The 15,161-nt window shown below is 34.4% G+C and overlaps 1 protein-coding gene across 1 annotated transcript; it reads right to left on the bottom strand.

The window, feature by feature from the left end:
• Positions 1 to 3,754: 3,754 nt before the first annotated feature.
• LOC137716363 (axial regulator YABBY 5-like) lies at positions 3,755 to 8,151 on the bottom strand. Its single transcript, XM_068455806.2, has 7 exons — positions 7,945 to 8,151; positions 6,719 to 6,838; positions 4,714 to 4,843; positions 4,469 to 4,517; positions 4,303 to 4,378; positions 4,118 to 4,190; positions 3,755 to 4,024 (listed from the first exon to the last, which is right to left on the bottom strand). Coding segments are annotated over exons 1-7 (525 nt in total). The 5' UTR covers positions 8,020 to 8,151; the 3' UTR covers positions 3,755 to 4,022.
• Positions 8,152 to 15,161: the final 7,010 nt, after the last annotated feature.

Here is a 15,161-nt window from a genome sequence, read left to right on the forward strand (position 1 = left end):
AAACTCTTTGTCCATGCAATGCAAAGCCAACCAGCTTAATTATCTCACCACACACACACACACACATATATATAATTCTTCTTCTAAATTTTCTTAGATTGGACTGGTTAATAACGCTACAATATTTTTTTTTACTTGTAGCTAGAAGGTCTCAAGTTCGACTTTTATAAATAACGAGTTCGATACTTAATTATAATTAGCCCAAACTGTGCCCCCTTAATGTAACTTTATCAAAACCTAGCTTCTTACCTCATTTATCAAACAAGTCATTTTTCATTCGTGCAAATCATGCAAATATAACTTAAAAAAAAAAAGAAAAAAAAAGGAGTTTTAACGAAATACTCTTAATATTGTTCACTTTTAATGAAAAACCACATTTTTACCTTTCCTTAGTACTATTTACTACACCTTTATTTGTCATTTTTCATTAAAATGAAAGTTTTTTTTTTGAACTTTTCATTAGTTTTCCTTAAAAAATAACAAAAAAAGTTCTTTTTTTTTTGAAAAAAAGTCGAATTTGTAATTAGCTTGAACATACAAATGCCTACTTTCAAAGAAAGAAACTGAGTATTATCCTTACTAAATAAGAACAAAGTTGGAAGCAACTCCCTGAAGCAATTAAATAAGAATTTTTTTTAAAGTACTTCCCGAGGATCACTAAGACCTGGTTTGGTACTGAGGTGATTTTGAAAAAAGCTGCTATAAAAAAAAGTTGGGAGATGTTTTTGTGTTTGGTAAACACTTAGCTTCAGCTTTTTTTCACAGTTTTGGATGAAAAAAAGCCAAAAACAAGAAGCTACAAAACCCAGCTTTGAAAAACCGACTTTTTTTCACATCTTTTTTACATAAAAGTTTACCAAACACTCTAATACTGTTTTTTTTTTTTTCAAAAGCACTTTTACAAAAAAATTTACCAAACACTCTGCTGCTTTATTTCACAGCTGCTTATTCTCACAGCACAGTAGGAACAGCTTTTTTTCAAAGCACAGCAATACCAAACCAGCCCTAACAATCTTTAGTGCTTTTGTAAGGGATTCCAAGGAGGTATCAATGAAAAATGGGGATGCCTCAGAACAAAAATGGTGGTCCATGAATTCCTTTTCACACAGGGTCATAGTATTTATGAGTTGCAGTCCATGCGTGGACAGACAATGGCTTTTCTTAGATATTTGCTTTCTTTTAATTTTGAAAGAAGAAAAAAAAGAAGGGAAAGAATACATTTTTCTCTTTTCCCCAACAGCACATTACATGCAACCAATAATTCAACAGGAAATTAGGACAAATTATATAAAGTCATGGTAGCTTTAGCTAGTTGATATGCTTGCTGCACGGTTGAAATTTTACTTACAAACCAATGTCTGCAACTAAGGGTATCATAGGGACACGTGTGCGTGCGTGTGTGTGTGTGTGTATAAAGTGGTTTTTGCAGATGATGACTATTACTTATATTAGGTCTAGCTGCAGGAGAAAAAATTTCATTTTGGGAACACGGGTGGTACATCACGTGTTATTATATAAGTGATGAGATTTTTTTTTTTTTTTTTAAGTTATTAACATTTTAATACACGTATCACACCATTTGAAAGTGACACGTGGTGTATCACTCCGCATTCCGATCACACTGAAAGATCTCTCTAACTGCAGTGAAAGATAAGCAGATTAATTTAAGGGTCACCTTAGTTCCCCTAATCTATTAAATTTTTAGGCAATATTTTATTTGTTCAAATATTTTAATCAAAGTCCAAAAATTTAAAGCACTTTGCCATATGTTGCCTTTTTTCATTTCAATTTGTTCAATTATCACCTTTTAAGAAATTTATCTCGTGTATTTATGATTATTAAATTGCACTGTACAAAAATTACTTAAAAATTAACAATAAGTTTTTTTTTTTCACATAGTTCTAGCAAACAAAAAAAACAAAAAATAAAATGTACAGTGCAATTTCACATTCCGGCTCAGGGCATATCACTTCCTGGGCTCGCTCCACCACCGTAGCACGATATTGTCCGCTTTGGGCCCCCAGCACACCCTCACGGTTTTGTTTCTGGGAACTCACACGAGAACTTTCTGATGGGTCATCCATCTTGGGAATGCTCTCGTGCACTACTCACTTAACTTCGGAGTTCTCATGGAACCCGAAGCCGGTGAGCTCCCAAAAGACATCGTGCTAGGTAGGGATGAGAATATACATATAAGGCTCACTCCCCTGGGCGATGTGGGATGTCACAGTACATTTGAATTTTGAAACATGAAAAATATACATATAATTGGTACGAGTACATTCTTTTTTGTACAAATAAAACCTTTGGGAAAATCACAAAACTTATGGGTACAAAAACAATGGATACATGTCAAAATTAAATATGGGTACATATAAAAGTTAAAAAAATATGAGCACAAAAAGAAATTAAAATGTATGGTTACAGATTAACATTAGAAAGAATATTGACAATTTTTTTTTTTTTTAAAGAAAAAACCAAAGTGTAACGTCTTTTAACTCTTAAAAGATATTTGGAAAAAGTTAAATAAGGCTTTCAATATGAATTTAAAATATGTTGACGTGTAAAACTTATAGTATTCAAATAATGACGTTGATAAAAGTAAAAAAGGTTTGAACAAAAAATAAAAAATTAATAAGGTTTAAATCGATGAGATAGTAGAATGAAGGATGGGAACATATAACAAGTAGTTTATATGGATGAGTTTTTCTTTGAGTAAATAATTGATGAGGTTTACATATTTTCGTTTGTAAGCCGCGCAAAAAATTGAGTAAAACCCTACTTTGATGGTAAGTTTAAGATATATACCATCATACCAAGAAGGAGGATTGTGTTAATGTTTTTATAAATTTTGGAAATGGGGGATTCCTAAACTTTTTATTTTATTTTTATCAAACAATATTATTTACACTAAAGGGTTGGAAGAGTGGGCTAAGCCTCACAATGAGTTTATCATAATAATATGGTTCAAATTCATTTTTGGCGAGATTCAAGTATAAGACCTCTCATTTACAAGTGCAGAGAGAAGAGGAATACCTAGACTATAGTACTAAGTGGCAATTCCTAAACTAATTTTAAAACTTATGAGAAATGCTGCTAGGCAGACTCTCTTAAAGTAGGACTCTCCACGGACTCTTTGTCACCTCACAAGCTAGCACCAATTATCGTGCCAACAGTATAAAACATTATGCAAAAAACATGAGGTGACAAAGAGTCTATGGAGAGTCTCACTTTTGAGAGTCTCCTCAGCATTTTTTTTTTTTTTTCAAGTAAGCGTGACCAATCGCACGTTTTATTTGTAGGTAAACGCATTTTCTAAGAGAAAGGAGCCATAGCAAATCTTGAAAAGGTTTAAAATTTAACCCTGAACTTTAGCCAATAAACGTATAGGCTAAACCTACCCAACAAACATGCGCATGGTTCTCCTATATGCCATGCACTGTCTACAATTAAGCATGTTAATGTGATGATGAAGTTTTAATAAAAATAGACTAAAAAAAAAAGAGAATTATTATTGGCACTCTAAAAATCTCATTTTATACTTCAAACTTTCTATATTTGGAAAGAAAAATACGTTTACAAGGAGTGTAAAATAAGATTTTTGAGGTGCTAATAACACTTCCCAAAAAATATGATGATAAAGTACTTTCCATGGGACTGATGTACTTCCTAAACATACTATATTATATTACGTGGTCTCAATTTTGCATAAATATACAAAGTATGCATGTTGGAAACTGTAAACTAAGTAATATTGATCAAGATAACAAATTAAATTAAGGAAAGTAGCGTATTGCTTAATTCTAAGTCACGTAACAAAAGAAAATCCCTAATAAGGGGGAGTAGTAACAGGTACAAAGAAGAAGGATATTGAAATGTCCTTAAGAACAACACAGTAGATCAGTCCAGGCAATTCCTTTACACTAAGAACAACTTTGATATCACCGGGCGTCGTTGCCGGAAATTATCGTGGTCATCAGTTATTCAGTAGTGCAGCCCTTGACATAAGATGTTTCTCAGGGTCCTGCAACATATATATATTTTTATTTTAAAATAAAAAGGATTAATTAAGCCAAGGAAGTAGTTTAGAAACACATAAATTAGTGAAATTACTTACATATATTGTCCAGCTTAGCCTGACTGTTGGTCTCCAACATCAGCCCAAAATGAATACGAGGGAAGTGCGCCCACTAATTAAAAAAAAAAAAAAAAAAAAAACAAGTTCATCAATATGGCTTACAAAATCTCACAAATAACTAGTGTTTTTACAATTTAGCTGTTTGCAAATGCATGTCCACTTACATTTTTGGCAGCAGTGCTGAAAGCCTCTCTATGGCTAATGTCTGGATTATTAGCCTTGATCCTCTGAATCTCCTCCCTATCAATGTAATTAATCTCATCTTGTGTAATTAATTATAAGCAAAGCAAATTAAAAGAAAATAAAATTGAAATATAATGGTTTAGTTACTTTATGAACTGGTTATATGCAGAAGGTACACGTTGCCTCTTCTCGGGAGCTGAAAAGGAAAACAACAACTCACTCCATTTTTATCAATATGTATAATAGCAACAGTCAACATATACTATAGACTACACAGAGGCACGCAAACACATAGACACATTAGCAGTAAAAGGGGGGCATATATATATATATATATATGCTTAATTATCTTTTATTTTTACAAATTATGGAATGATTAATTGATAACTCACGTCGGTTCACACCCCTTTCTTCCGTGGCATGATCTGAAGTTGGGTCTCTGGTTGCATTCTTCTTGTTGCATTTGGAAGAGGAGCCCGAATCAATCCGGTAGTTTTGAGAGTTACAGTTGTAGTTTTGTGCCTAAAAGTAATTAAATGCATAACAAAAAAGCAAGAAGATCAACTTTTTATAAGAACGGTATACATTAGTTAAACATCAAGGGCACCAACCATGAAATTAAATAAACCTAAGAAACCAGTTTTTTTTTAGGGTCATTTTGGTTCCAGTCCTTAATCAACCTAATTGTTAGACTGAAACCTTGTTTGTTTAAATATTTTGATCGAGGTCCTTAGCCTCATTTAAGAGATTTAACTCATGCATTTATGCATTTAATGTCCCTCAAATTATGAAATTTAAACAAATCAAATAATATTTTTAAAATATAATAAATACTTAAAAAAAAAAATTTTTAGAGTAATATTGTTTTTCACAAAAATTATAGCAAAAAAATAATGTACCCACATAATTATTAACATATTTTAAAAATAACTATTGATATTTTAAAACATAAAATAATACATATAATTAGCATGGGTACATTTAGCAAAATTAAAATGGGTACAAATAAATTAAAAAATATGGTTACAAGTACAAATAAAACGTTTAAAAAAATATGGGCATAAAAAGAATTAATATATGGGTACAAATTAAAACTGAAAAGAAAATTGGTACAAAATATAAAAAAAATGGTTGCAAATTAAAAATGGGTACAAACTAAAAATAAAAATATATGATAAAAATTTTAGTCATAAATATAAATATACCAAATGTAACGTTTCTAACACTAAATGAATATATTTAGAAATAAAAAAAAATTTATTATTGAAATATTAATGATATTTATTAAAATTTAAGTACCTTGATAAAAAATTGAAAATGAATAAGATTTTAAATAATGGAGTAGAAAAAATAGGAATGAAAACCATTTTTTTTTTTTAATGAATGTAGAGCTTGTCTTGAGTTTTAACTATAAGAACAAAATAAAAGGTAAAGTGAATAGTACCATGATTGATTTTTTAGTGTAAAAATGTAGTTTTTCGTTAAAGTAAACAGTATCGAGAATTTTTCATTAAAGTTCCTTATACATATGTGGCTAGTTAGCTACCCTACCAGGTGGCCGGGCTCGGTTTTTTTAAGGGGGCGGCGGGGGTTTTTGGTTGGGGGGTTTTGTGGGTGGGGGCGGGGCGCGGGGAGAGCACGAAAAGAAGAGCAGCTTGATAGGACTGAATCAGTTAAGACTGTCATATAAAATAAAGCATATAAAACCCAGATTGACTGTTGGAAAATAAATCAAAGCGTGGTAAGATTTGTGTTTGCACAGTAGAGGACAAAGTTGATGGAAAAGAAATCATTGAACCTAAGAACCCTATCATTCAATCGTGTCAATCAAATCAAGCCAAAGAAAAAGAGACTAGAAACGTTGATTAATTGACAAAAAAGAAAATGCTTATTAAGGTTTAGATGGTTAAGAAAGAAGAGATTGTTTGGTGTAACAGAAAACTGTAAAATTGTATTTATTATTTTATTAGAATTATAACACATTTTATTGTCTTATATTAAAATTAATAAAAATATATTAATCAAGTTGCTCATAACAGATAATTTTTTGGTGCAATCGGATACACAAGCAACAATTGTTCGTCAGGACTCAGGAGGGCACAGGCCCTGACCTGCATCTTAAAAAAAGCAAAAATTTAGGTATTGGGTTGTGGGTTATGGCGGCTGCTGTCTGAGCAACCTACCTAGGGTTTCTGCACTACTGCAAAATGCCTTGAAATACTCGATCGATTTATGTTAGATCCTCGAGTCTGCGATTTACTAAAAAAAGAAGTAACACCCAGAAGAAGCTAGCCCTAGATTTCAAAGAGGGTTCTTATATGAACTCCTTTAATTGAATGATTAATTATTTTCTTAGAATTAGTAAATAACAAATAATTAAATAAGGGAAAAGCACACCTGAACATCTTGCCAGGACAGTGACTGAAAGGCTGCGGCCATGTTCACGGACCATAAATTGGTGCAGCGCCCACATCGGACGGTCACAATGTCAAATAGGCTGCTGCATGGAACGCTCACCTGACAAAATCATCACTACTATATGAGCGGGCCTATATATAATATATGTATCTTCTTACATGTTTCTTAGCTCGTTAATTGCACCCAAAAATTATCATACACCGATTTAAAAGCTGCACTGCACATCTGGACCGCAAGAGTAATTAAACAAATAAATCAAATTAAATGCAAAAATGCATTTCTCAGAAATTAATAGAAGAAGAAAGAAGAAATTAAGAATTGGGTACTGCTAGATCTTAAATGGATTATTTATTTGGGGTAAATTTATGTATGTCTCTTCTCTCATAAAAAGGTGTAAAGTTGATTATAAATTTGTAAGCACAAAACCCTAATTTCTTTCCCTACAAAAACACATAAGGCGAGATTCGAAACCCTATGTGTTCCTTTTCAGATTGCTGTGAGGGGAGTTTTCATAGGAAAGAACACCACAGAGAGTGCGAGAAGAAGGCTTCATTTTCTGTCTTCCCCATCGGGCTATCAGAAATAAAAGAAGGTGATGAGTTTGGACGAGACGATGTAGTGTTTTTAGCAACAAAAAAGGTCAGAGAGTGAAGAAATCAAAGGGAGGACTTGTCCTTGTCAGTGGATTATCGTCAAACCCTCTTGTATTTTACGTTAAAAAGAAGCACCATTAACTTACAGCAACAAAACATAAATTAACCAATCAACTCTCTCTCTCTCTCTCTCTCTCTCTCTCTCTCTCTGGTCTTAAGCGTTTCAGGAGGACCTTCAGGTATGACCTTTCTTTGACTGCAAAAGAAGAAAAAGTAAAGTCCAACGATGGAGACCTGACTATATATACCTAGCTCGCTGGTTAAAACAACACAAAAGAAATCCTCTTTGTTAAACTATCAAATTGCGTACTATTTGATTTCACCACTGAAAAAACACCAAACCCTGACCAAAAATTAATTAAAACCTGATTTTAATTTCTCAGGATCGGATTTGTTTTTGCTTCTTGTATATATGCTAGAAAGATATTTATGGAAGAAATAAGATAGGTAAAGTGGGTTTTGAGAGGATCACTGAAAAGCAGATCTCCCATTAAAGAAAGAAGAAAGAGGAAAATATCAGAGATATATGGATAGATAGATAGAGATCGATACCGCGAGTACAATACTGCAAAAGTTGCAAGGGATGTAACAGAGTTGCTCAGTCGCAACATCGACGCAGCTGGTCATGTCGCTTAGTAGCAGCTGGATGCAATTATCACTGAATTAAGAAATCCTCCTTCCTTTGAACAAACCAAGCTCAGCAGCTTTTGCAAATTGCACTTTCTTCTCTCTCAACCATTCCCTGCTTTGTAGATAGGTTATGTACTAATCCAATAATACACCATATATAGAGCTAGAAGCTGCGAGAGAGAGAGAGAGAGAGAGAGAGAGAGAGAGAGAGAGAGAGAGAGAGAGGGTAAGGTAAGTGGTAAGGGTGAGGGGTAAGGAAGTATAATGATTAAAAAAAAAAGTGGGCTTGGAAGTGGCGAGGGCAGACAAGGAATGCTGGGACCGGGAAGGGAAAGTAAAAGCGGGTTTATGGAAAACGGGGTTTTTGATTTAGCGTAATGTTAGAAGGCTAAATTTATAGGTTAAATTTGGAAATTAAATGATGTGTTACCAATAGTAATGAGCACGTTTATCAACGTTTAGGTGATAAACCAATCATTAATTTCCATGTACATTTGTTTTCAAAACCTTGTCTACAAATTTAGTTTTCTTAACATTACTCTTTGATTTATTGGACAACAAATACGGTTAATGTACTACCATAGGATACCAGCTATATATTTGAGTTGGGACTTGACAGAGTTACAAGAAAGGATAACTTTTGGCTGCATTGCCTAATCTGTTTATGATGCATGCTAACTATTTCTGATCCGATATTGAGTGTGAGTGTGAACACTACTTCTTCCTATAAAAGACATCTAAAATAGATTTACCACTTATCATAACGTCTTTATTCAATAAACTAATGATATATGTTCAGAAATTTACACATATCATTAATTTATTGAAATGAGACTTCATGTGCAATAACAAGTTAAATAAAAGTTGGTCCTCCATTTTCCCCCTCCTACTAAGTAGAAATTCTAAATGGATTCTAATTGAAATAGCAAAGATTGTAATTAGCTAATCATTATCTTTTAGGAAAATTAATGAAAATGGCTTGAAAAGTTTTAGTTTTAATAAAAAAAACTATGTTATAAGTTTTGTTTAATGATTAGTACTGTGACAACCCGTTCCAAATTTTACGTTTTTATTTTATTTTAAAACCGTGAATTTACGAAATTGCCCTAGAGGCAAGGACTTTGACTTCCGTAGACCATCGACTTGAGAGATGTGGGACTTATTCTTTTAGCATATCCTCGTAGTACTCATTGGTACGAACGTATAGGCGAAAGCCGTTTGGGAGTCCGGATTATAACGGTATAGTTACGGACGTTCGAAATTGGTTATTCAAGGTTTAATGTTTATTTAAATTAAATCCCCACTTTGTGGGGGAAGCCCAATCAGAAAATGGAGGGAGGAAAGAAGAAGTAAAGTTGGCAGCCAATCAAAAAGAAAGAAGAAAAAAAAAGAAAAAAAAAAATGGGAAAGCTCCCCCAAAACCGTGACCCGACATGCACGACCATCCATCTTCCAAGGCTGATTCCGGCCAACTCCGGTGGAGTTTTTGGATGCCACCACCATCATCTTGAAGCTCTCATTCCCCTCTACAAAACCCACCCAAGAACCACCTTGATTAACCATGGTATGAGGCGGTTTGAGGCCACGAAAGTTGATGAAAATCAATGGTGCTCCGGCCACCCTTTTCGATTTTCCGGCAAATCGGCAAAGCGATGACCGATGCCACCACTTGGGCTTTGTAGCCCATCATCCCAGGAGCAAAACCCAACCAACCTTGACCCCGTTGGACCACCGTAGACGACGAATCGACGTCGGGAAGTTTTAGGCACCTGCCAGCTTTGTGGGCAAAATTGACCATCTTCCGTCAACTTTTGGACTTCGTGGAAGGTATGAAAGTTGCTCCACTCACTGAGATATTCATTTCTGTGAAGTTTGAGAATTTTTGGAAATAGTTGAATTTTCCGGCGAGTCGGGGCGGCCGACCGCCACCCGCGGCGGCGCGTGGCCAGTGGGTCGCCAATGCTATTTTTAGGCTATGTTAAATGTCTTGAATTCAGTTTTGTCATTTGAATGACGTAGGTTGATAGTTGGAACCTAAATTCGTTACGATACGTTACTTGATAAAAATGTGAATCGATGATCCGACCGTTGGATCGTCACCAAAATTGGGTACATTATAATATGTAATATTTAAAGATCATAGGAATTTATGGATCGGGAATCCGACTTACGGATCTTCTTGAATTGATTTGTAAGTTAGTAAAATAAATGTTCACGGCCACTTGTTTTAGGCAATTGGCGGAGATCTGACCGTTGGATCGTAATGAAATTTTAATATGTTATTCTAGAAATATATTGTGGATCGTTGGGAGTTGCGGATTGGAAATCTGATATGCGGATCTTCCGGGTCAAGTTATACAGGGTTGTAAACCCTACCGTCGATTTTTGATTGACGGTTGACTTGTGGTCAATGGGTCTCAAACTATTTTAGAATGTCGTTGAGGTTGTGTTTTATGTGAATTACGTATTCTTCAGATAAGAGTTCTGAGATGTGATTTGATGATTGGTCACAGGGACCAATCATTCAGGATGCCTCGATGCGTGCGCTAGAGAATCATAGCGTGGACTCCAGGTGAGTGGATCTTTTCCTTTTTATCGTACATATTGTTGAGAGTTCTATCGACACTTTTAAATTGATTAGGCGTATTACCTTCGTATAATTATTGTGAATGCTTGAAGTACTTATATGAACTACGAATGGCTTGATCCCTGTCTAGGGTACGTAGGCAGTCTAACGAGACGTTAGATGCAGCCATAAAATATTTGAGACAAAAGCCTTATTTGGGAAATTGAGTAATGCGAAGGAAATTGATAAAGACAAGTTTTAGTTTTGTGAATTAGTTAGTTAATTAGTGTTAATTGGGTTATCATGGATAATTATCCCTGAAAATAAGTAGTTCGGGAGTAGAGCGTTATTGATTGTACATTTCATACTGTATAGTTTATAATTGAAAATGCTACAACATGGTTGAGTGTTAGATTGCATCATGGTATATCCATATGTATACTACTTGCATATAATTATTGGGAATGCTTTCAAGTGCAAAGGTGGACGCAGGACACCTAGGTAAGCTTCAGGTGAGTACATGTTGATGTTAGTGATGGTAGTGAGTACGATTGTGTTAAGATATAGTACAGCTTATAAGCCTGCACCCCGGTGTTAGTGCTCCCGTCCGTGGCCAGGGCACAGTCCTTCACGTGATGTTCACCTCCCGCACCTTACGCTCACCTTGGATTCAAGGTAGGTGTACAGTCCTGTCGTACAGACCACTTTAGGTGGTTCCGACTCGTAGGTGACCCGCGATTATTCGCCCAGTCTTCACGTGATCGTAGCACTTGAGCGTATTTATTTACACCCAGTCCTGTCGTACAGACCATTTTAGGTGGTTCCGACTCGTGTGCAAGTATACTTATTGAGCTATTGGCTAGCCAGGATTGATGAGATATGGATAAGTCGTACAGGTCACTATAGGTGACTCCGACTTATATGCTAGCCATGATTGATGAGATATGGATAAGTCGTACAGGTCACTATAGGTGACTCCGACTTATATGCTAGCCATGATTGATGAGATATGGATAAGTCGTACAGGTCACTATAGGTGACTCCGACTTATATGCTAGCCAGGATTGATGAGATATGGATAACTCGTACAGGTCACTATAGGTGACTCCGACTTATATGCTAGGCATGATTGATGAGATATGGATAAGTCGTACAGGTCACTATAGGTGACTCCGACTTATATGCTAGCCAGGATTGATGATATATGGATAAGTCGTACAGGTCATTATAGGTGACTCCGACTTATATACTAGCCATGATTGATGAGATATGGATAAGTTGTACATGTCATTTTAGATGACTTTGACTGATATATCACTTTGTATTGATTTAGTTCATTTGGCCTACTTATTAATGTATGGTGGAGTTGATGGTAAACCGTGGTTTTGGTCATTTCTGAGTATGGTTTGGATATAGGTATATATGTTGTACTATCTTATGGAAAACGATACGAGTTTTACATTTAGGGGCATTACTTTTAGAGAGGTAATAACTTTGGGAAGCTTGGTTTTATTGCTTACTCACACCTTCTGTTTGGTGCCCTCTAGGTTTTAGCTGCTGAGTTTGTATCGACAAGAATCTGTGGCGAATCTTAGTATTGATGGATATTTCTGAGGGTATGATTCTTACCCACAATACTGTACCTTACTTATGTTCTGACATCGCGTGTGAAATGGGTTCGCTCCCACTCGTAGCGCACTCTGGTACTTAGACAATTTTAGATTCAAATTTATTCACTTTTTATGCACTATCACATTTTATGGTTTCGTCACCTTCCAGGTGTCGGCCAACACAGCTCGATTCAGGGTCCAAGTGGACTTTCTGGGTCGGGGTGTGTCAAGTACAATGCCCATATTAAAGTAGTCTAACTAAAAATGGCCAACTATAATAAATTATGATTTGTCGATTTTATCCCTAATTTTTTTAGGTTGAGTTCCAGATTTTCGTCGTTAATGAAGTTCATCGTAGTTTTGCAGACCTTCTTCTTTTTCTTTGAAACAAAAATATAGATCCTCATGCTATTTAATTTATATTTTGTATTATTTTGTTGAAATGTGATCGTCATTATTATTCATAGTGTATTCGAGGTACTGTTTTTCAAATTTTCATAGTTAGTGGAGTTCATCGTTTGTTTCTCCAGAAAATAAATTTAAGATATGCGTGTTATTCAATAATAACAACAGGTCACTGTTTTTGGATTGTAAAAATAAACTGTTTCTGGATTTTAAGTAACATTGTTTCTGGAATCTAAGTCACTGTTTCTGGAACCTAATTCACTATTTCTGGATCCAAATGAAATAGACACACTGTTTCTTAAATGTAAGCTAAAAAAGAAATAGTGAAATTCACTATATTTGGATTCAAAGCAAAATAAGCACCCTGTTTCTTAAATATAATCAATTGATGCATGAAAGAAAAGAAAACTTTTGACTGTTTCTGGAACTAAGTCACTGTTTCTGGAATTTAAATCACTGTTTCTGGATTTTGGTTCTTTTTTTTTTCTAAATATAGTGTTTGTTTGTGCGACACTATATCTGATTTTTTTTTTTTCCTAGAAACAATGTTATGTTTTGGATTATCCAAAAACAGTTTTATGTTTTGGTTATTTTTTTTTTGTTTTCAGACATTTTTTCGCTGGTTTCAACCATTAAATTTCTTTGACCTTGTTTCGGCGGCTTTGTTTCAATGAATACTTCATTTTTCAACTTTGATTTGAACTTTGATTTGGTTGTTTTTGAAATGGGAGAATTCAATTTGATAGGAAGACAAGGAGTTATTATGGTAGTTTTGTGTTGGGTTGAGGTTGGTGAAGAGTCAAGACAATATCAAATCATTTTGGGGTATTTACAGAATTGTAGATTTGTAGTAGGTTGGGCTTGTAAGTTTGACCAGTGGACAATAGCTTTGGATGGTTTTTTTTATTAAACTTTTAGCCCTTTTGGTTAAATAACATTTTGAGATGGTTTTTGGTTAAATATTTATTGGCCTAAGCCCTTTTAATTAAAGCTCCATTTTTATTTAGACTAGTCACATTTTACACTTTCAGGCTTTAGTTGATTTACAAAATTGTTCATCTAGTTCAATTTTCTCAATATTACGCCATATATATATATATATATTTTTTTTTATGCTTTCAAATTATTTGACCTTCGAGTTTTTCATTAAATTGATGCATTGTGAATTTGAGACCCATTTATGAGATAACGTTGAAGGTACATTTGCACTATATGAACAAAAATAACTCATCGTGGAGCTTCAATTTCTCTTAAATCAATGTGTATCCAAAAAGGACAAATAATCACACATTTGGCTCCAAAAAGAATAAGTGTCACTACCAGAAATTACCATTTTCCCTATAAATCATATTTCGTTGGACAAAGTAACTTTCGACAAATTAAAAAAGTTTGTGGGTAAAAGTGGTCAACATTCCAAACTCAATCAATATCAACAACATGTCGTGACTGGTTAGGCTTAGTTGATTTTGTTAGAAAAGAAAGTAGGTTTCGAGGTTTTCTCATTTGTATACCTCTGGTGCTAGTAAGTTCAAGACCGTGGTCGTCCGTCTCCGATTTGCCGGACGATAAGATTTCTGAGATTGACTAGCCCACTAGGTTGGTTTCGTTATTCCTTTCTATTGAAAATGAGTCAGCTGTCTTGGTTTTTTCAAAGCCCTTTGCCCGAAGAACAACGTTCGACAGGCAAGGTTTTCATGTAAAGGGAAAAAATTAGAGCATAACATGCTACCATTTGCGCGACGAACTCTTCAAATTTAATCAAGCTAAGGTATATTTCATGATTTAGGGATTAGGGTTTAACGTTCGTTGGGCAAAACTAAATTTTCTATCAGGCAAAGGTGAGGGACATTTTGGTATATCCAATTCCTTTGATGTTTTTCACAGTCTGCAAAATTAATTTCAACAATCCAATTGTCAATGTAGTTGGTATATACTCCGAGATGGCATATGCCAAAACTAATCTAAATGCAAGTTTCAATAATTAGGTAGCGAGAAGAATTCCTTCGACGGCTAGAAACATATTCTCACGATTTAACATTATTTTAGCTTCGATTTTGATGAGGTTTTGCAAGGATACTCATCAACCCTAGTAGAATACAATGAATAGACCCAATCATCAAGTTAATATATTTAGACTAGTGGTTACCACAAAATCTTACGTTCTACTTAACAAAAGTATATAATAAACTCTAAGTGTTTGTTGAAGCTCTTCTTTTGACAGGATACACATTCTACATAACTAATTTGAACGATCCAACTGTCAAACTTGTTGGTATATACTCTGAGATCGCATACGCCAAATTCTCCAAAAATAAACTTTTGAGGATTAGGTAACAAGACGAAATTCTTTGAGGTTAGAACATATCATCACGATTTAACAATTATTTGCGCCCTAATTTTAATTATTTTTTGCAAGGATGCTCATCGACCCTAGATGGATACATTAAATGAACTCGATCATCAATTTAAAATGTTTACATTAGCAGTTACCATAAAATCTGACGTTTTACTTAACAGAAGTATAGAATAAAAAGTGTTTGTTGAATATGTTGTTTTGA

The sequence above is a fragment of the Pyrus communis genome, chromosome 15 (assembly GCF_041283825.1).
Source record: "Pyrus communis isolate YQ-2024b chromosome 15, ASM4128382v1, whole genome shotgun sequence".
Taxonomy (NCBI): domain Eukaryota; kingdom Viridiplantae; phylum Streptophyta; class Magnoliopsida; order Rosales; family Rosaceae; genus Pyrus; species Pyrus communis.

Coding starts and splice junctions, on each gene's coding strand:
- LOC137716363 (XM_068455806.2), bottom strand. CDS start 8,019: ATGACCAGCTGCGTCGATGTTGCGACTGAGCAACTCTGTTACATCCCT. Junction 6,839..7,944: donor TTTGCAGTATTGTACTCGCG/GTATCGATCTCT, acceptor TGATTTTGTCAG/GTGAGCGTTCCATGCAGCAG. Junction 4,191..4,302: donor TCAGCACTGCTGCCAAAAAT/GTAAGTGGACAT, acceptor TTTTTTAATTAG/TGGGCGCACTTCCCTCGTAT.